Here is a 21,882-nt window from a genome sequence, read left to right as displayed (position 1 = left end):
AGGTAAAATATTTTCACCATGGCAGCTTTAACAAAACCAGCCAGTCTTTCTGGTATTTTTAATTTGTTTCAGTAAATATACAAAGCAACACATTCACCTAAACTAAAGGTAAACTCAAGGACAAAGGGTAACTGGCACTTAGAATACAGGAATTTGTTTTTATTTCTAATCTTAATGGCAGGACCAAAATTAGTGCAAAGTACTATTTCGAAAGAAAAAATTATTTCCTGACAAGGTTTGTTTAGCTACAGCGCTGTGCCACAAAATGACAGTGTTAAGGTTTAAAAAAAGGGCGCGGGGGGGTTCCATAAGGCCACACCTGGTGCTGCTATTACAGCACACACACACACCTTTATTTCTCTCTGTTGTCCCTTTCTCTGCTTCCACCTGTTCCATGGTCCACTGGATGACTGTGAATCCTATTAGGGGACACCCTTCAGCACCCCAGCCCCTCCCCAGCTTCACTACCTGGCACTAATCCATCAGAGGGGCAGTCAGGCTGTGCGCCACCCCTCCACCACCCATCCCTGATTCCCGCCAGTGCCCAGTGCTGCAGCAGAAGCCCCAGCTGGGGGACCGCCAAAGCTTGGTCGTTATCAGATGACGGATAGCTTCATATCAGGTGGGTAAAGTGCGCAAGCATTGGAGAGGGCCATCTGGCTGATGATTTGGGGGAAGTTGGGAAGTCGAGTCTGCAAGTGAGGTATAGCAAGGCAGGTGATGATGATAGATGGGGCTGAGAGCATAACCGCCAATCACGGTGTTCTTTGGTAGCTATACATGTGTAGATGAAACAGTTTTACTACTAACACCATGCAGGCATGCACAATAGCACTGTAGTACTATTTATATTGTGTACAAATTTCTGCTTTCTTCTCTCCTTTCACTGCACTGACTGCTGCTGTCATGCAGTGTCAACATTTAAGAAGTTTGATGAATGTAAGCACAGCAGAAGTGTTATTTAGTAAGACAGTACAAGAATAGGAAGCGTGATGAGGACACTGACACATCAGCTGCTGATGAAGGCGTTATTGCTTCAGCTTTAGCATCAGTCTTGGATAGTGATGCTTTTCGTAGTGCACCGTACTACGACTGTTATTTTGTTAATTTTCTATGATGATTAAAAATACATTAAGAAGTCCCTGAGCAGTTCTGAATGAAAAAATTAATTACAAGGGAACCAAAGATATTTATTCACAAATATCTTAGTTGGCTCTGTTCTGACTGCAAGCAAGTCAGAGATATTTCTCAAAATGCATCTTAGCAGTTGTCCACACTGGTATCTGCAAAATGGATTTGCGTCTCCAGATGCAACCAGTTTGTGTCTGTGTGGGTTGCTGTATTAATGATATAGACATCAGTGAAAACAGCTATAGTAGTGAAGCAGTTTTCCAGAGGTCCTTCCATCGTTTCCTGTACAGAAGCTGTTGTTCTCTGTGCTGACCTCCACACTGCTGCCACACTGAGTGGCTGCAGATTTGTGATGTTGTCACTGCTGGTGTATCCAACAGCCAATGAGGTAACCATAAATGCAGCTTAAGAATTACAGGGGTCAGTGTTCATAAATGCATGTATTGCATTTTTAGAAATGAGTGACTTTTATGTAACTGAAAACTATGAGTACGTTGTTATCTTTTGTATAATTTAGGTCTGCATGTCCGTGAACTATTAATGCATAGTTTTTTGAGTTATGGTGCCCATAAAATTTTAAGGATAGGTATCTAGGTTTTTTTGACTATACAAGAGAACTTTTCATATGAGATGTGTTGTAAAGTTGTCATTGAGCACATTTGCAGTTGTTAAAACATGGTCCTGTCCTGCCAAATTAATTCACTCCATCATCCCAAGAGTAAAATCCAGTCTAAACTTTCAGAGGTTTTGCTCGCTTAAAAAAAAAGCAGACATTCTGTCAGACCCACTGATGAGGAAAGCAACAGAACATTTCTCGCATCTTGTCTCTAGTCTTAGCTGTCAAGTCTTCTTTTTTCTTTCCACAACCAGAGGGAACACAGAAGTGACAAGAAAAGGAGGAGATAGATGCAAAGACAGAGAACGTGTGGTGGCAAACAAGCAGGGAGATGTAATCTTTTCACATGCTCAGATCAAGTGCACTTGGAAAACAAAGGATTGTTGGCCTAGGCAGAAGTATGTATCTACCATTTTGGGGATTGATGCACACAAAGACAATATACAATGATGCTAGCAGGATAACTAAAGAGAATCTAAAGTCCAATAGGCACTCACCAATTAAGACTTAAAAACTGAGCATACACATACACAAAATTTCAACCAATTATCACTTCGGAACAAAGCAGGCTTCAGCCTACTCAGTGTGATCTGTGTCAACCATGAAACAAATTCCAGAAGGGGGAAAAATATCAACTGACACGGGAGCAGGAGAGGCACTCTTCATGCTTCCTTCTTGTGCAGTCTATTGTGTCTATGTGCACTGTTTGAAGGTAGACTCCAAGGGATTAAGGGCTAGGAGGCTAATAGGCTGGTGGCAAGCAGCTTGGAGGCATCTGGAGTTCTGGTTAGAGGGTAGTTGGCTCAGAACATGGATGAGGCTTGTAGACTTGATGACAGTCTGCTGATGTGATGACTCAGTAGTTAGACCAGGCAGAAGACTAGTCAACCGCAATAAAGTGCTTTTTAAGAATCTCTCATTTCCAGCCTTTACCACAGCTGACTAGTGTCCTGCCTGCCCTAACTCCTGAGTCATCGCATCAGATTGTGACCAAGTCTGCAAGGCTCACATAGATTCTCAGACAAGCCTTAAAGGATGTTTCCCTGCAAGGTACTGTGGGAGCAGTTTCTTTGTACTCCATCCTAGAGGCCCCTTTACAATCACCATAAATAAACCCAAGGGCACATGACAACTCAAAAAAGTCTTTAAATAATGATTCTGCTCAATCCACAACTGGCCACAATATACTGATACACTGTCACACACTGTGTGAGATGTCCCTGCTTTTTTATCTTTTCGCTACTATCCATTTCTTCCTTAGAGATAAAGATTGTCCTTTAATATACCATAACACAATGAGGTGTCAGTATCTGCTGTGTGATTTGAAAGTTACTGCCTTGAATGTCTGCATGCTGTCAGGATATTTAAACAGTCTCCCACAGAAGTTAGAGGCACTCATTTACAGTCTCATGAAAGAAAGTGGGGTTGTCAGTTTTCGCCTACTTAATTCTTCTCCTTGCTATGAGCCAGAAGGCGGGTAGAATTCCATAATACCCAAGTGAGTGTGTAAGATGCCTCTCTAGACAGCGTACCTGCATAAGATGCTGCACTGCAGCTGATATCCCATTATGCAGCTCTCTCTTTATTCCTCCCTCTCACAATGCACTTCCATCTCTATCAAAGGAGAGATCGGAATTTTGTTTGTTGCTTAAATTTAATTTAGCGTTTTCCAGTTACATTTTCAATTGCAAAATAATGTGCATGCCGTGTCATATCTAAGTATTTGATTGTTTTACTAAAGAAAAAATAACTGTGTGTGTGTGTTGATATAAAATTGAGCAGCATCTAAATGATGGAATGAAGGAGTCATGCAATATGTCAGTAATATTTCAGGTTAAGCCAAATATCCCAAAATATTTCAGATATTAAATTTGAGGCAGTTAACAAAACGCCTGACTCGTTTAATGTGCACATTCCAACCAATTAAACTCACGAGGGCATTCAACAAAAGCCATGTTCTTTTTTTTCCCTTGACAAGTTTGCACTCCCTGCCTCCATCAATGCCACAAATTCATCAAATATTCACACGATGCTGAATCACTTGAGGACAACTCTAAAAGTTACTGTTACCTTGGACATGACTCTACAACAGAATTTACTTGCTCGCGAACCCATTATTTCTCTTGTAAAAGAATTGTTCACGACAATCCAATCTGCAGAGGAATTTTGCTATTTATAAAAGAACACAAATTAAATCTCTCCTAGTCTCCCAGTCTGATCGATGTTGTGTGAGTGATTACAGTACAAGTATTGTGCAAAACTGGACTGGAGTCCGTTTGCATGTGTTGTTACCAACACAAGAAACTATAGTGATCATTTCACTTATGTTGGATTACATTTGATGAACACATATATTTGTAGGTTTAAAGTTAAGGACTGTAGTTTATGTTATATAAACCATGGCTACAGTACGCTTTTAAATACACACAGGGCGTGCTGCTTCCTCCATTAGCATCAACTCTTGTCACTGTTGCCAGGGGTCCCCAATCCCAGTCCGCGAGGGCCGGTGTCCCAGCAGGTTTTAGATCTCACCCTGGGTCAACATACCTGAATGACATGATTAGTTCATTACCAGGCCTCTGGAGAACTTCAAGACATGTTGAGAAAGTAATTTATCCATTTAAATCAGCTGTGATGGATCAAGGACACATCTAAAACCTGCAGGGACACCGGCCCTCGTGGACTGGGATTGGGGACCCCTGCTCTATACTCTAATTCACTCTCCCCAGACACCTCCTCCAGCTTTTCTAGTGGGACACTGAGGTTTTTCCAACCTAATATTATCTCTCCTGAGCTTCCTGGGTAACCCCAGGGCATCCTTCATCCTTCTACTCCAAGCGCTTCCCAGATGATGCTATAAGAGACAGCCCAGATATTCTTCAGAGAAAGCTCATTCCTCATTTGTCCATCTGTACTGACAGTACATGGCCATAGCTAAGGTCTCTCTTGACCACAACAGACTAGTACAGGTGCTACACCAATCCATTTGTCAGTCTACTGCTCTGTAGTTCTCCCTCCATCAGCCCCGAAATACTTCAACTCCCTCTCAACCTGGAGCAGCAACTCATTCTCAACCAGCGGGTACACCATCCTTTCTCAATTGAATTATCATCCTAAAATGGCTCAGATTCCTATAAAAAATGTAATAGATAGATAGATAGAAATCTAGAAACAAGCTTATAATCATCAAAACTGTTACCTTGGACTCCTTTGAGTCTTTCAGCTGACAGACAGCCTTAATGCTGACCTACCCTACCTGCCAGACTGAGTTCGTCCTGTTATTTAAATGGGAAATGAAGCTGAAAGAAAACTGTTTTGACTCAGTAGAGAATCGTGCAGGGTGCATCATAGAGGCGAAACATGACGCAACAGAATCAAATAAAACATCCAGAGAGTGCTCTGGAATAGCAGCCCCACTGGAAACTACCCAGACATGCATGTGAAGATGCCCTTGATGGGGAGATTGTTGAATTTTAAAGGGCCCCTTTGCCCGAACCTTTGGTTACCACAACTTGATTGGATGTTTTGTGTTTTATGCGTATTATTGATATATATATATATCTGTGTGTGTGTGTGTGTGTGTGTGTGTGTGTGTGTGTGTGTGTGTGTGTGCGGTTCTGCGTTTATTAAGCAAAGCCGTGTTCTCAGGAGAATTCTTGCTTTTCACATAATTTAAGCACATCCTTAACAAGCAATCCCATTATATAACCTTATGGTATAAAAGGCTCTCACCCTCGACCTGTTTATGTTAATGATCCAAATAAGTCTAAATAAGTCAGCTACTTTCTGTTAATTGGTTGTCTTCCTTTTATCCTCTTGCTTTTGTCAGCGGCTATGTTAATGATGTTGACGGTGGCCTGCTTGGCTTCAGGCGTTGTTGATCAAATGCCAGTTAATAAATGGGATTTGAATAGCACTTGTTTACTGTCAACTCTCAGCTTATATCTGCTTCATTCTTCTTTGTCCCCATCTATATGTGTGTGAGTGTGTTTGTTTGTAAGAGTTTGTGGGTGTGTGTGTGACTGTGTTACAGGTGGCCGCCTAGTAGGTGGGAAAATGCAGGAAGTCTGCTTGTCTGTGTCCACATGTATCAGACGCAGCATGTTTTTCCCTTTCAAAGGCGAGGTATCCTGTGTGTGTATGTGTGTGCGTGCATGTGTGTTTATGTATGTCGCCGATCACGCTGGGCGGCTGACTTCCAGGAACCCCTGCAGCAAAAACAGGCACTGTGTGTTTCCTGCTCTCGCACACCATTATCACAGGACACACACACACACGCATACACGGATCATTGCCCTATTCTCTTTTCCCTTGCAGGTTTCCTCAACGCCTATCCTTGTGCCTCCGGCTGTCAAGATGTTTCACTGTGATTGTCATGAGAGAACTTGCTCTCTGGGAGCAAACTAGAGAACACAAATAGGCGAGGAGTGACAGCATCCTCACAGCTTTGCCGCTTTTTCTGACCACATTAGGTTGCTCACTTTGAGTGGGCACCTTTCTTCTGCACCTATTCTGACCTTCGGTGCATCCTATTCAGCTATGCGCTCACAACAGAACCTCCTTCCGTCATTTCATCGTGACTCACGTCTCATTTTCTTTTCCTGTCTCATTATCATTCAATATCACTTCCTTACCTTTCCATTCCTCGCCTTCAGCATATCTATTCGCACATCCTATCACTCGTCTTGGCCCATTGCCTTTGTCAGAAGCTTGCAAAAGGACCTAGACGGGAAAATGTAAGTACAGTACAAGTGCTAGTGACACTATCTATCGATATTGCCTTTGAGAACACAACCCACTCCTGAGACAGTGCAGATGACAAGTGAGAGATGAGAGTAAGAAGAGAGAAAAAAGCGAGAAAGAGAAAAACTCACAAAAATACTATTGCAAACGATTGCCATTAATGGCATCATTTTTCCCACATGGTGATTGCATTGAGGAATCCACGAGCTTCACATTAACAATTCGCTAAATGCTTTACATTCAGCACACAACTGACAAATGTAGTAAGTTATGATGATGCTCCAAAATCCAGATGTTTGCCATTAAAAACACACAGACTGAGATTTTGTTATTCAAGTGTAACTTTTGGCCCATGATTTAAACCCAAATCAGCATGTGACACAACACAGCATTACACTGCACGTCATAGCACACCGTCTTCCAATTAAGTGATGCATAGACGAGGACTACAAGTGTACAAAAACTGCAGAATAAAATAAAATACAATGGAAATGATTACAACAGAATGCTTTATGAGATGTTGTGAACAGGCAATGGTGCATGAATTGTTCAACCATGCAGTTCAAGTCGGCCGGTTGTTATCACCGAGTTGTAAACGTAGCTTCTGCTCTGTACTTTCGCTGGCTCTGCGGGCGAGATGATTTCCAGATGGTCCCGGGAAAGTGTTTGCCTTAGGTTACTGCAGGCCAGCCAGCTTGTGCCTTTTTCAGCTGAGAGAAAGATAGAGGTGCAGTGTGTGTGAGAGAGAGAGAGAGAAAAATAGAGTGTACATAGAGTGGAGACATGGCTCACACAGCCCTACTTTTTTTTTGGGCTTCAGACATCCACACAATAGTAAACCAGGTCCTCGAGCACCCAGCTGGCTGGATTCGGTCCATGACACTCAACTGTGTGTGCAAGTGGTTCAGTGGTCAAAGGGCTCCCCAGACTACAAAACAAAAAACTAGATCATTTATTTAGAAGATAAGAAGAATTAATGCATGTTTCCATCCCCTACTGTTAATTGAATTTTGATTCCTTGCTGTGTGCCCTTTCAGCAGAAGAGGGCTCAGTGATGACTCAGTTAAAGGAGCACCTGCCAAACCTCCAACAAGCAAATACAATGCAGAAACCCTGATGGAAATATGGTATTTACTTTGTGCATAAAATCATGAGAGCTCTCCTCATTGGTCGAAACATTTTAATGTGGAAGTTTCTGTCACTGTTTAAGTAAAAAATCCTTTTCCCTGTCAACTCTATTTATTAGCATTACAGAACATTTTCCACGTCAGTATAACAAGATTTTTGTTTTGGTTTTTGGTTTTTGAGATTCTGACATTTTCACTTGGGCTACATGCAAATTGAAAATACAAATTCAAAGTATTTTCAGCATGGTATCCTAACAAAAACTCGCAATTTTAAGCACTTGGATGACGCCTCAGGGATATATTTTTAAAAGAGTAGCCTACACTGGACCGACTTACCCTTTAACTGAAGTATGAAAGAAGCTAATCGTGACTGCAATGGCTAATGATGCTGCTGAATATACATGTACGGGCATGTGAATTACGACAGACTTTGAAAATCACCTACCTATCCACTAATTTTTCAGTAATGACTAAAGGACTTTAGAAAAGGGTTTGGGGGGCTTCCTCGCTTCAAGTGAAAATCCTTTAATGCCACAGACACTAAAGAAAACACTTCTGACCTGAAACTGCTTTTTCCAACCTGTTTAGGGCACACAGATGCTGGCTGCTGCCCAGTCGCCTCCTCCTCCTCCTCCTCCTGCTCCCCTCCTCAGCAGCGCTTCAGTCCCGCCCATCGCCACCTGGCTCTGCTGCGCACCGCCGACTGGAGGCAGAGTGTCGCTACTCCTCTTCCCCACGCCAACGGAGAAGCAGAACACAAGGAGCCCGAGTCCGAGGGTGTGTGGATGATTGTTTTCTCACATATAAAAACTGATTTTTTTTCCGGAAGCGAAACTAACGCTTAAGGGATTTCGGAGGAAAGTAAGAAGACGGGTTTAAAAAAAGAAGAAGAAGAAGAACTCAGACAGGGTGCCCCTGCGCAGTACAGCATCCTCCCTCTGCATCTGTTTCTCATCTCTCCTCCTTTGCCTCTGCGCTTTTTACAAGATTCCCGATTCTCCCACACTGCATATCCCCAGTGACTGATCACTTATTGCAAGCCGAGAGGTGCTCTTTTTCTTTCTTTTGTCGGAGTTTGAACCACATTTCTGAGCTGCTGGGAGTATACCACCAGAGCCCCTGAGAGCTGGCTGGACTGTAGTTTTCGTCTTCCCGATACAGGCGGATCATCGAGGGGACCTTGCGCGGAGTCAAAAGGACTGGAAATTATTTAGCCCTCTCACATCGACGTGCCGCATGGTGGGAATTTCTGCCTCTTTTCAGTGTAAGTGTTCTCTCTATTAATAATAATGTTTATATTTCCCAATTCACGCCTTATTGGAGTGTTTTGTGACTTCGTATGCACACGTGTGCGCCCGAATTACGAATGATAGCACAAAATACCCAACACACCTAACTGAGAATTTGTTTTATTTCCACTTTGATATATATTTATATATTAATGTAAATTAAGCAGACTGCGCTGCAGTCCAAACCCCTCTAAAATTAAAAATAATAATACGATAAATACATAATAGCCAGGGACTGCATTTTTTTTGTTAGAGAAATATTTTTGTTGTTGTCCGAGATTATGTGCAGATCTGTTTCACATAGAAACAGTGCGTTTGTTTTGTTCATAATCGTGTCGTTTGTTTCATTCTAATGGGAGAAAAAGACAGAGCAATCAGCTCTGATGTGTCTCATAATACATTTATCGCTCAAAAAATTAGAGAAAGTGAAAATACTCCGGCTATTGCCTGCTAATTAATCTAGTAATGTAATTAATGAAGACAGTTGGCTTTCTAGTTTGTTTAACCAGCGTGCTGCTGTCTTAATAAAAATCAGCTCCCGGTTCACGAGCTTGTGCCCAAGATGCGCAGCTCTTCTGGGGCAACAGGCAACTTAAGTTTACGGACCAAGTCTAGTGATCACCTTCGTTTCAGGTGGAGCAACCTTCACATTAAGGGGTGATCTTCGAAAGATATTACACGGCGTCTTGGGAGTTTAAAAAATAAAAAGTCACAATTTTTATTATTCTCACTGCAGAAACGGAGAGAAATATTACAAATAATTCCTGCAAGTAGTCAGTATTAGGATTACTACTGACTACTTTATGTTTTTTTGTTTTGTTTTGTTTTTGCGTGGGGATTTTGAACTCAATCTGAGCCTCTCACTTCTGTTCTGTGTAGAGCTGCTTCTTCTAATCTTTGCCTGGGAGTCCTGGAAAGCATTTCTAGAGACTTTGCATTTCAGAGTTTGAATTTGGGGTTAAAAAAAGAAAAGAAAAAAAGGAAACATCATCCGGAGCGCTGACACAACTGTCAAACGCATCTTTCTCAAACCCATGTGAAGTTTCCTTCTCCACCCGCTGCGACTTTGTCATCATCACATAACCGAAAATCTCCAAAAACGGAAAACGGATTCCTTTTTTTTCCCCCCCTTTCTTTTAATGGAGTGGCATAGGGTTGAAATTAAAGGCTTTGGGCTATATTTACTCCAGTGGGAATCTTTTCCCCCGACTGGGAAAAGAACAGACATGCGGGTTAGGGAGGGAGGCTGCTATGGCACAACATGCTGTCGATGCCCGACTGTTCTCACGGCTCAGATTAGAGAGAGAGGAAAATATCTTCTGGAAAACCATAGGGCTTTGGACATTTTTTTAGGCATACCAAATGCTCCCACACAGCATCATACACATTTGTAGATGTCCAAGAGAGCGCTTGTTAAGTCCTGTCAAAGGCATGAAACAGAGCAGAGGTGGCTTTAGATGGGCTAAATAAGGGCGACCAGGTACAGAATGTGCAAGAGGCATTGATATATACTGATCAACAAGAAAGCAAAGTATGGCAGCATTTTAAAAATGCTCCTCTCAAAGAGACATTTTATTGGGATATCATGATGCAGGTGTATCCTGTGTCTGTGATTCTTTTAAGTCACTGAAATGAAGATTCAGGATTATTTTTTATTCTGTCTTTCTTTCTTTTAAATCCTGATTTAGTCTAATAATTTACTGCAGTGGCCATGCCAGGTGACGTGGTTGTTGTGGCTGTCATTTATTATGTCATCAGTTGTTTGTTTCCCATCCTTTTAACACTGGGACTTCCATTAAAGTAGTGACTTGACTGAAAAGACCATTACCTGGAGTGTGTGTGTTTACAGAGATAAAGAGAGAGGGGGGGAGAAGGAGTAAATGAAAGGTAAACAAAGCTGCTGATGAGGGGAGAGTAAATGATAAGTGCTGTTTGCAGGTTATCTCTGCGTTTGTGTGTGTGCGCACGTGATTGGACATGTGTGAGTGCGTGCTGCATGTGTGTGCACTGTATAAACAGGCTTGTATTAACGATAGCTGCTAAGTCTCTGCGGTCCATGCTCTGCAGCATAGCACTTCCAGGGGCCATCTGCCCAGCCACCAGCCTGCCTCACACCTGTTCTCCCTCCTCCTCCTTCCTTCCTCCTCCTCCTTCTCCTCCTCCCAGCTCTCAGGCTATAGGGTCAAATGCATCAGACCGCTGCTCACACACGTGGACGGCCTTGCAAAAAATGATGGCAGCCATTTTATTCTCGCCTTCACACGCAGCCAGAGAATCACACGTAGACGTACCTCTGGTTGGCAGATTGAACAAGTGATGCTGAGAAAGGCTGTGTGTGTCACATGCACACTTTCGAAAATGCGGCATGAATATCATACACACACACACACATATGCACACACACTCTTTGGTTTCACTGTTTTTTTATGTTAAGCACTGGTAATAGCTTCCTAGCAATTTATACTGCATCTTTAAATCACAGCAACAAACAAAAAATTACTGCTTTTAAAAAAAGAGAGAGAGAGATTTTTTTCCTGTCTCGCACAGAGTTACATTGAGACTCCAGCGCTGTGATGTAGTTACAAAGCACTTCTTTTAAGTGTGTCACACAGACGTTTGGATGCAGTCCAGGTTTGCTATACGGTGAATAAGTGATGATGACTCAACACAGTTCATATGCTGACTGTCTCTAGTTTAATACAATCCACTTCAAAAGCAGTGCAACCCGGATCACCTGTAATTTTTTCAGCGTTCTCAATTGGCTCTATCAGAGCCAGATTCTAGTATACAGAACTTAACACAAGCTCCCTCATTTGTGTACAGCCTACAGTATATGCTCTAAGTTATGTATGCGCTCAAAGATTTTTGGTTGTTTGTTTATTGTATAATTCAGTGCTTAGAATAAGTGGGCTTTCCTGGCGCTACTACTACTACTTGGGATTTTCACAGAACTTCTGTGTCAATCTAGAAGGTCTGTTCTTATCTAACTCCACAAACAACATGAAAACTTTACAATATTCTTCATTCTTTTCACTGGGTTTTAGTGCACATTTACCTCAGCTGCTGTTACTGCAGAAATGTGTATAAAGATCGAGATGGTGGAGCCTTGGATACAGATTGGAACTGAAGCAATGCAGTCAGGGGGCAACTATCAGCTGCCGAACCGGATACTAAAATCAGTGTTGCATGCACTCCTTTAAGATGTATAGATCTCTTCTGATTATTCAGAGCTGTCTGTTATCAAGTCCCAGAGTGAATTATAGTGTGTGTGTGTGCGTGCGTGTGCACGTGCATGGGCATGCACGTACGCATGAATGCTTTTGGAGATCGATAACCCCATCGATGGTTATCAGTGAGAGGGCAGTTCTCCTCACTGCTTATTGAATTTCATCGCCCATGAAAGAGCAGCGGTGGTATAAAAAGGACTTGCAGGTAGGTGTGTGTGCGCGTGCGTGCGTGTCCGTTTGCATTGTATACGCGGCGCTTGTGTGTCCACACTCTCTTGTGCTTACAGAAGCAAGAGGTCTTTGTTTTATTGTCGCTGTGAGTTGGCCTTTACAGGGCCTGATTTAATGTCAAAGTGAACGGTGAGCGCCACAAACTGATTTTATTGGCCTTGTTCGTGTTTTTACTCGGGATAACATAAGACTTATAGGTCAAGTGAAGAAGAGGCCGACAGGGAAGGGCCTTACAGTTCATAAGGTTTCATGGAGGATTTTACCTTTCTAGCATTTTTTTTATTATTATTTTTACTTAGTTTTTCACTTAGCCAGAACTCAGATTGATAATAGATTGGTTCCAGAGCAAATCTAAAAACAGCCGTGTCATGGGAGATGTAGTTTTTTCATATGTTTAGGGTAAACGGTTAGCTGTATCTATTGCACTCTGGTTTCTTGGGCTTAAAGTACACACTCAAAATAGACACGTCCAGGACAATATAAACCCACACACTGTCACACACGCACAGCGCTTCCTCAGTCCTCTGTATACAGATGCGGATTGAGTTGCTAATTAACTCTACTTTCTCTAACTGTATCGCTCACAGACAGACCTCCGCACAAACAAATGCACACATATAGAACCTCTCTCTTAGGCTTCTTGTCATGATGTCTGTCCCCTTGCTCTCGCTCTCTCTCTCGCTCTCTTTCTCTTCCACTGTTTATTTTCCTGCCTCCATCTGGAGTCGGCTGATATTGTAATCGCCCTAATGCACATTGCCTTCCCTTCTCTCTCTCTCTCTCAGTCACACACACACTTACTCAACACACATGCATACAATGTGCCATCCTGACAAGCCCCTTTTCTTATTTCAAAAGATAAGCAACTGGATGTGATTGTGTGTGTGTATGTGTGTGTGTGTGTGTGTGTGTGTGTGTGTGTGTGTGTGTGTGTGTATGCAGGTGTCTATGCAGTATGTCCAATGAATACAAAAGGACATACCCACGACTGTGTTTCCCCCTACACTCTGCTAAAGGTAATGATATTGAATAGGCGCTTCTTAGCGATGTGGAGCAGCGATAAAGCGGCCAAGTGAAGATGTTACCCTTTATCGCTCACCTTCTCAATATTCACCTGTCGCCCAATTTACATTTAAAGATTACACAGAGGGCCTGAGGGGCTGGGGGTGGTTTATGTCTTCTGTGAAGATTCATCTGAAAAGGAACAGAGTGTACTGTATGTAAGAGAGTCTGAACTGCCATCTCTAAGCTTTTCTTTGTGATTCAGCAGAGGTTTGAGATGCTATACGGTGGGAATGTCTACACGCACAACCAGACACACACGCACGAACGCTCACACAAATCCCGAGGACACACAGACAGGTTTGATTGATGGGAAGTATGAGCTGTGAAACTGTGCGATTAGGAGCCTTTTTTCTCCCCAGTTCACGAGAGGACAATTGCTGAAGAATGGACCAGTTTGCTTTGCTACCAGTCCATAAAACCTGACCATAAAAGTCGTTTTTGTGTGTTTGTGTGTGTGTGCATTAGAGAAAAGAGAGAGAGAGGCGGTGGAGTGGGCACAGACAGACAGCGCTTAAAACAAACAAACAGGCAGGCAGAAAATCAGACAAATTGACAAAGAGAGACACAAAGAAAGAGGAAGTAGATAACAAAGAGAGTGAGAAACATCACCTCACCCTGTCACGCTTTAGCGGTTTTAATCACCTAAACTGAGGTTGCTTCCTCTGTAAAAACTTCACATTGTTAACGCTGACCTAAATGAACCCGTGAGAATAATTTCTCTCTTTTCTCTTTTCTTTTTTTTTGTTTTACGAAAAAGGACTTATGTAATTTACGATCACCACCTCGGCTTATCAGCTTGGATATTTGATTTACAGCTCGGTTCACTCTCATTAATTTTGATGTATGGATTTGGACAGTACATTTTATGAAAAGGGCAGCCGCTAGAGTGGAGCCCTGGCTTGGTAAAAAGAAGTGTAATTAAGATCAGCAGACAGGGAGAGAGAGAGAAAGAGAGAAGTGTAGATCAATAGATGCAGACAGTGGACCCTCTGTTTTTTTCCCTCCGAGTATTGACGTGCTCAGTCAATTACATCTAGAGAGTAGAAGAGAGAAGAAGAGATGGGGATGTGGGAGGCTGTGTGTTCAAAAATGCATGTTAGCAGACAGGAGCGTACACGTTATATATTGCGGTGGTCTACTCCGGTATTTGTACACAAGTGGAGGTGCAAACAGCTAGCACCAATCTGCACTGTGTTTCTTTAATGTTCACAATGAAATACAATCGGCACCGGCAGAGCAATCACGTGCACGGCTGTTTTTTTGGACGTCCAGTCGCTGCCAGCCTTTTATGTCCCATGGGCAGACACAACTAAATCATTGTTTCCTCCCCTTGCTGGTTAAAATCACACCACTACAGCCAAATAATGAGGCCCTTTTCTTTTGTGCTTGAATTTGACTTGCATGATGGGTATTGTAGGAAGAGAGGGCTTCCAGCTGTTGTCAGTTAGTGTCACAGACAAACAGGGAGATGGGACAATGGGACGACGGCCGGTCGCTCCATCTGATTGTCTTGTTGTCAAACCAACAGCAGGTGCCTCAAATGATAAACGCAGAGTGTCAATTATTTCAAGGGAGGGCCATTTTAGAAATTGGTTGAAAGAGAAAGCGGGAGAGTGGCAGAAGGGACAGTGGGGGTTACATAAAAAAAATGGAAGGAGCTGGTCCATTTTCTCCAAATGGGGCCAAGTAAAAAGCCCCATTTTGGTTAACTTCTAGTGCGTCCTGTCCATGAAATTTCGGTCCCTATACATGACCGCTCACTGCAGTCTAACCTTAAATGGCCCGAATCATTGCTTCATTGCTAGCTCCCCTGCTAAGTGTTTGTTTGTACAAAAACAGAACAAAACCACAGTCGGTTTAATCTTTTAAAAAAAAAGTATATTTAATGGCAGTTGTATATACCCCAAAATTGAGAATTATACTTAGAGGCTTCTACCTCACTGCTGTTTCTCTCAAAAGGGATAAAATGTCCAGACTTTCTCTCTGTAAATGGAGAAAGCTCTCGCAGTTCAGTCAGACTGGGAGATTAGTTGTGAGGCTGTAGCTGTGTATCGATGAACAGATAGAGATCTGTAGAGCTCCCTCTCCTTACAAGTGTCCATGTGAATGTGTGTGTGTGTTTTTATATCTGCCTACAGTATAAAAACATATATCTTTTTGTCTGGCTTGCTCGCTATCTGTAGTGTCATCTGATATACATCCATGACCCCAGCTGCTCTTATGGATTTGCGATCGACAGCCCTTTAATCAAGGCATCTGTTCCTCCCCTCTGTCGTACTCTAACCATATGGACGTGCCATCCTCAGCTGCGCATTTCATACTAGCAATAGACGACGGGTCTCCATGGTAACCGAACTCCACTTTTAGAAATGGGATATGAATTATATGTTTTTGGGCCTCACATGTGCAGGGATGTACACACACGCGTCTATATTGCAATGTACCTTGACATTTATAGTGTTTCATATCGAGTTAGTCTGCATGATTGTGGACCCCATCCCGCGGCACTCTCTGAAGTTTTATGGCTCCAACAGTGTGCAGACGTGTTTGCCTTCTCTACATGATAAAGCCATTTGTGGAAGAATCCAAGCTTTTTTTTCTCCAAGACTTAAACAGCTCCAGATTGCGGCAAAACTTTTTAGTCCTGGTAACACTGAGAGCAGCGCTGCACAGGAGGGAGAAAGGCTCTCACGGAGCAATGAAAATCCAAGATAGAGGGAGAGCATAAATCCATCTCCTTTTGTAAGGTACCTTTTTTTCTTTTTTCTTTTTTTTTTGCAGATGTTTCAAGATGTTTGGCTCAAGTGATGGTAATTTTTTGCCCATCTGTCTTCTCTCCTCCCCCTATGTCTCTTTATCAACATCTGGTTTTCGGTGAGGCAGGGAAACAAGTATCCTTTATAAGCCAAGGGTTCCCAGTTCCCCCTCTGCTTGTGCTATTAACTTAACCTCAACTACTGCTCTCTCTCTCTGTGCACACATATTCACATATGCTAACCATTAGAAAGTCATACCATTCAGAAAATGTAATAACTTTCAGTTAGAGGCGGAGATAAAGTATTTTAGCTTTTTTTTGTTCGCTCTTCACTTTTTCCATAGCTGCAAAGAATTCGAGGCTCTGGTTTTTTTTTTTTATGCCTCCCCTGAGGGAGGACAAATTACTGCCTAGATGTTAGTTTGAGGATGCTTTAGTGAGTGGAAAGCCCCTTCCCCTTAAGCATTTGGGTTGCACCCCTGGGTCTCCATCTGCACCTCTTCTACACATTTAGAAGTGACGAGCATAAAGCCGCTACTCAGGGTGATAGAATCAGAGATGCACTGCGTCGTTTCACTTTGTAGGAATTTTATTTGAGCATGGATGCACACAAACATTTTGCCAGACACTTTAGCAGTGCAGCAAAAGTACGATCTTAATTTCCTGTTTCCTCTTTGGCAGCATTAAATTGTCCACATAATAATTCACAGCTGTGCAGGGATCATGTACTGGAGTGCAACTGCAACTTTATGTTTGCTAATGTAGCTATCTCACACATAGGACTGAACTACACATATGTAAAAAAAATAAATAAATAAATAAAAAATACACAGGTGTGCACTTGCTAAATTGGTCTCTCATAAACTCAGACAGTAAGTGGCTGAATATGCAAACAAAGACAAAGCTCAGCACCATATGGCAGGCTTGTCAATCTAAAGTGAAGGCATGCAGAGCTCTCTTTATGTGTGTTAGGTGGTCTACAAGTTTCTTGGTGTGCGTTTGATGTGATGAGTGATATTTTTAGCATTATGTGGCATGCCATATTAACAGGCAGCCAGACACGCACACACACAAACACAGTCTTTCGCTGCCATTCCTCGTCAGAATGAACACAACATACACGCACTATCCTTTCCCACCACATACCCTTGTCCTATTTCTCGTCATTTAGTCACTTAACAAAAGCATGCTGAGCTCATTGTTACTGCCAATTATGTTCTATTAAATCAGTGTTGTTCTTGTAACACAACACCGTCTCATAAAATTTCATGAAGTGAACATTTATACTAAAATACGGCATCAAATGCATTTTAAGACCACAGCATGCAACATTTTTACCACTTCGTCAAAATGAAAGGCGTCTCAAACTGTTAAGAAAGTAGAGCTTTGGTTATTGCCAGCTATATGTAACAAAAGAGTGTAGACAATGAAGACAAGCAACCAAGTAGGGGAGTTAAAAACTACGCGCAGCAGAACCGGAGACAATCTGCATCTGTTTCTATATTTAGATAAAACACGACTCTTTGTATTTGCCACTTTGCCCCAGGCTACATGATGCAGCCACACAAAAGCATGTACATACACATGACAGATGCCCCGAACTGCTAAAGACACTAATGCATTAGTCGTGCACTGCCCCGGGCTTTTGCCTGGCAGGGCAATGACAAACCCAAGTCACCAGCTGATCAAGGGTAAGGGACACACACACACAGCACGCATGTACGTTGATCCTGATCCCATCATGTAAAAAGGATTACATTTCTACCTAAATGTAGCCAACATGTTTTAAAAATTCAGTGCAATTCCTTAACACTTATTCCGTTGCTTTCTGTCTTCGACGATCTGTCCTGTATTTCAGCTTGATATGGTGTTAATTTACGTGGTTTTGATTCGAATGAACGAAGATGTTCGCAGTCTGTCTGATCCAACCAACGTGTAACAAAACATAATAATAGTGTGTTGAAATGATTGTTGATCCTGGTTTTGGTTGCTTTTGTGTCTTGCAGACATCTGTTTGCTTGGCGCACTGAGTGTGTGTGTTTGTGTGTGTTTGCCTGTATGTGTGTGTTATTTGGGTCGGGTGGTATCTTCGTGGGGAATTGATTGCAAAGGATTAGAGTGTGATTACAAAGGGGTGGGGAGCAGAAGCAGATACTGGGGTGCAAGAAAGGTGAACAGTGACAAGTGCAGCAAGGTGAAATGGGGAGAGGCGCTAGGGGAAAAAGTAGATATCCATCATGTGAGGATATAAGGTGCAGACAGTGGAAGTGTCTTTTCTAGAATAAAAATATCTACTATTTTGCTTTCTTTTGTCTAAAATAGAGACAGATATATTCAAGAAATAATCATTTGAGATGAAATATTCAAAACACAGGGCTAATTATTGTAGACTAAATGCATTTGTTTAGGGCACGTTTCATCAGATTTGAGGTATCAGGGTTAGAATAGCTGTGTTTTAGATTTTTAAAGAACACGTTATTAGACGGGGAGAGTGAGGTTTTTGTGTTTGTAGATCTGATGTCACCCTGTTTGCCTGTGCCAGCTCGAGAACAAGAGTCTGAAAACAGAGAAAGTGGGAAACAGAGACGAGCTAGTGGGACATAGCTGTGAGTTACTTTAAACTGCTAAAGGGCCAAAGCCAGAAGCCACAGAGTCAAGCAACCAAGAGAGACGCAGGCTGTGAGAGACAACAGACAGAGAGAAATGACTCATATACAGTGTTAAATAACATTTATGAGTTTCAAATTGCTGAGCTCGGATACAAGCTTCTGCTTTTAGACCTTGAGCTGCTGTCTCGTTTTTTTCTTCTTCTTTTAGACAGCCAGTAATGCTAAACTGCATTTGGGGAAAAATAACACATGAAATCATTCAAGCTATATTTAACCAGCCCCTGTCAAGGAGTTCACACAGCAAGCGTTTACCACAGCTGCATGTGAGCACCAGTATATACTACACACACATATATATATATATATATATGTCTGCCCTACTGTAATTGAGAATTATAGTGCAAGTGGGGATTGTGAGGTTAGGCGAAAATACTGCATGGTATTTGGATGAAAGCTTGTAAAATGTGACATTCCCTGCAGCTAAGAGTACTTAGCTGAGACTGCTTTATTTCACGATAAAGAATAGTTGGTTGTGTGTGTGTGTGTTTTTTTTATATAACAAGAACAAAGACAAAACTGCTCTTGTGTGTGTGTGCGTGCGTGTACGCCTCGTGAGGAAAGCAATTTTGAATTTATTGCTTCGTCTCATTTGAAATGTGTGCTTTCATTCCCACGCGGCAAATTAAATCAGAATCTGGAATACGAATGTGACAGCGTAAGAAAATTCATGAATCCACCAATACCATAAAATAGCCCCTGCACTAAAGGAAAATTGATATCGTATTAATTTCCCCCTGAAAGGATACGCTGGTGTATACGTGACACACAGACCTGAAACAGAAGCGATCTATTTCCTTTCACCACATATTACACGGGGAATGCATGCACGGCACAGACGGATTTAGAAGCAGAAATACGTGTAGGTTATACATTCACGTAACGCCGTGTGACGCTGACATCTCTCTACCCCCTAAAAACCATCAATTCAGATGACGCTGAGAGGTTTAGATTTAGGACAGTCTGTCTTTGTCTCTATCTCTCTCTAGTGTCTGAGAACAGAAGTTATGGCACACTTGTGCTAGAGGAAGCAGCAAGGACACCGTGTTTTATTTTACCAGCCAAGCCCGGTGACTCTAGTTCACAAGTTACGGAGGTAAAAAAAAAAAAGATTTCATACTTATTTTCAATTTTTTTTCAATTCAGCTTTAGCAGAATTGCTTTTGGTGTCTGTAATCATTATTGGCAATAAAGCAGCCCCTCCTAAGAACGACTTGCAGAGCCAAAATGTGCAAAAATATATTCAGCATATTTTTTTTTAAGTTCAGCAGCAGCTGTATCTATCCTGCATTCCTGGCCTGTTTCTTTTTTCTCTGTTTCCTTTTTGGTTCCTGCCATTGTCTCTTTATTCTTCAGTCTTCTTTCTTCTGTCACTCCGGCGATGACAGCCACCTATGAAATGCTAAAAAAACACTTTAGTACAAACCTTTCTTTTTCTTTTCACCGCACGTGTATATATGTGTGTGCGCGTGTCCTTTGACAGTTGAGAGAGCATATCTGCTCCACTTGTTGTCATGGAAACAGTGGGCGCCATGTGCATGTGTCTGTGTTTTATTGAAGAGCACCCCCACCCCACCACCTCTATCACCCCCCCTCCCAAAACAGAACTGGGAGCAGGGTCACATCACGACCTGCTTCTCACTCTTATGTAATTTACTTCTTCCAGTTTGTCCCCAGGGTTAATTCCCATCATTAGGTTCAGAGACCAATGCTCCTCTGGACTAACTCACTGTTTGGGGCTCCAGGCGGTGTAAGAAAGCCCGATAGGACAGTTCACTTACCAGGGTGGGTGCCAGGTCCAAAAGCCACTGGTCCCACTGCCATTCTCCAATCCTGCTTCCCTCTTATATCAACCACTCCCCCATGCACCTTGTATCCCACCATTGCTGTCCCAGCTTTAATTACCTGTAAACAAGCTTTAACTTCCTTAGAGAGAAGAGTAGCAGTATGCATGTGTATGTGTGTGCGTTTGTGTTATTTTTGCATGGGAGCAAGGCATTTATCTGAACAGCTCTACTTTCTTTCACACAGACACAAACATTGTCCCCTTTACACACATCCTGACCCCGACCAACCATCCCCACCCTTCTTTCCCTGGCTGCTTGGGTTTGCATCCTTAAGGCTTACACACACACACACACACACACACACACTCACTCACTCACTCACTCACACACACACACACACCTCCTCTTCCCCCTCCCAGGTTTCTTCTGGTTCCTGACCAGCAGGGCTATCTCTGGATGGCCGGAGGTTCCTCTCATTCTGCTGGCCCATTGTGTGGCGAGCTGGGCTGGGCCCTGGGCCCCAGAGGCCGGGAGGGGAGCCAGGAATGGCCTGGTTCCTGTTTCTGTACTAGTTAAAGGAACTGTGGCACCATTTCCATTAGTCCCACATAACGGCTATGAAGCTGATTTTAGGGCTATTTTTGTAGAAACAGTCACATCCATGCAAGTTGTTTTCCTCGTTTTGGGAGAACTGTGGCTTTGATAAGGGGAATTGGGTAGCTTAATTGGATGCCTTGGGTGTTAAAATGACTTAATAACACAATTTGTTCCACAGCTGTTGCAGGACAAATCTGTGTTTTACATGTGCAAAATGCAGCCCCCAAAATGGATGGTTTTCCTCTTGAGCAGGATTTAGTGGGAGAGACACAAATAGGCAGCGATGATATATAAATCTTGCACTGGCAGATATTTTTGTTGTTTTTAAAAAGACACCACCTTTGAAATATTTTTTTATGATTTTTTTTGTTTGTTTTGTATAATTAAATCAGCATACTTCTAAGTCGATGCCTTAAAAATTTTAATTCCTTACAACAATAACAGACACAGAGAGTTGTATTTTAATGGATAATTTGTTACCTTTGGCCCGATGCTGATTTAATCAGCAATGTCTGACCTCACTGGAGGCAGTGATCCTCGAAGAAGCCTGAAAAGGTCTTTCTCCTTTCCCCACCTGTGTATGTAGCTTAGTTGACTGCACACTGTCACTACACACACTATTAATCACACACACACACAGAGGCATGC

At 42.4% G+C, this 21,882-nt stretch overlaps 1 protein-coding gene and 1 long non-coding RNA gene across 6 annotated transcripts in view; one reads left to right on the top strand and one right to left on the bottom strand.

Moving 5' to 3' along the window:
* Positions 1 to 6,847: 6,847 nt before the first annotated feature.
* On the bottom strand, positions 6,848 to 8,287 carry LOC120435837. Of its 2 annotated transcripts, none has more exons than XR_005609960.1 (3): positions 8,198 to 8,287; positions 7,293 to 7,418; positions 6,848 to 7,200 (listed from the first exon to the last, which is right to left on the bottom strand). It is a non-coding gene; the product is annotated as an uncharacterized LOC120435837 (long non-coding RNA). The 2 variants fall into 2 exon arrangements; XR_005609959.1 differs by having other exon boundaries at positions 8,178 to 8,252.
* Positions 8,288 to 8,340: 53 nt separating this feature from the next.
* The window catches only part of runx1t1 (RUNX1 partner transcriptional co-repressor 1), a 57,021-nt gene continuing 43,479 nt past the window's right edge, over positions 8,341 to 21,882 (top strand). For 2 of the 4 annotated variants that reach the window (XM_031729460.2, XM_039605968.1), the window contains exon 1: positions 8,342 to 8,881. In XM_031729460.2, coding sequence (XP_031585320.2) covers positions 8,854 to 8,881 — 28 coding nt within the window. In that variant the 5' untranslated portion in view covers positions 8,342 to 8,853. Of the gene's footprint in view, positions 8,882 to 21,882 lie in introns of all 4 variants that reach the window. The other 2 variants (XM_039605969.1, XM_039605970.1) reach the window with 2 other exon arrangements.

The sequence above is a fragment of the Oreochromis aureus genome, linkage group 22 (genome assembly GCF_013358895.1).
Source record: "Oreochromis aureus strain Israel breed Guangdong linkage group 22, ZZ_aureus, whole genome shotgun sequence".
NCBI classification, from domain to species: Eukaryota; Metazoa; Chordata; class Actinopteri; order Cichliformes; family Cichlidae; genus Oreochromis; species Oreochromis aureus.
The sequence above is the reverse complement of the archived record's forward strand: the minus strand, read 5'-3'. Positions and strand labels throughout refer to the sequence as shown.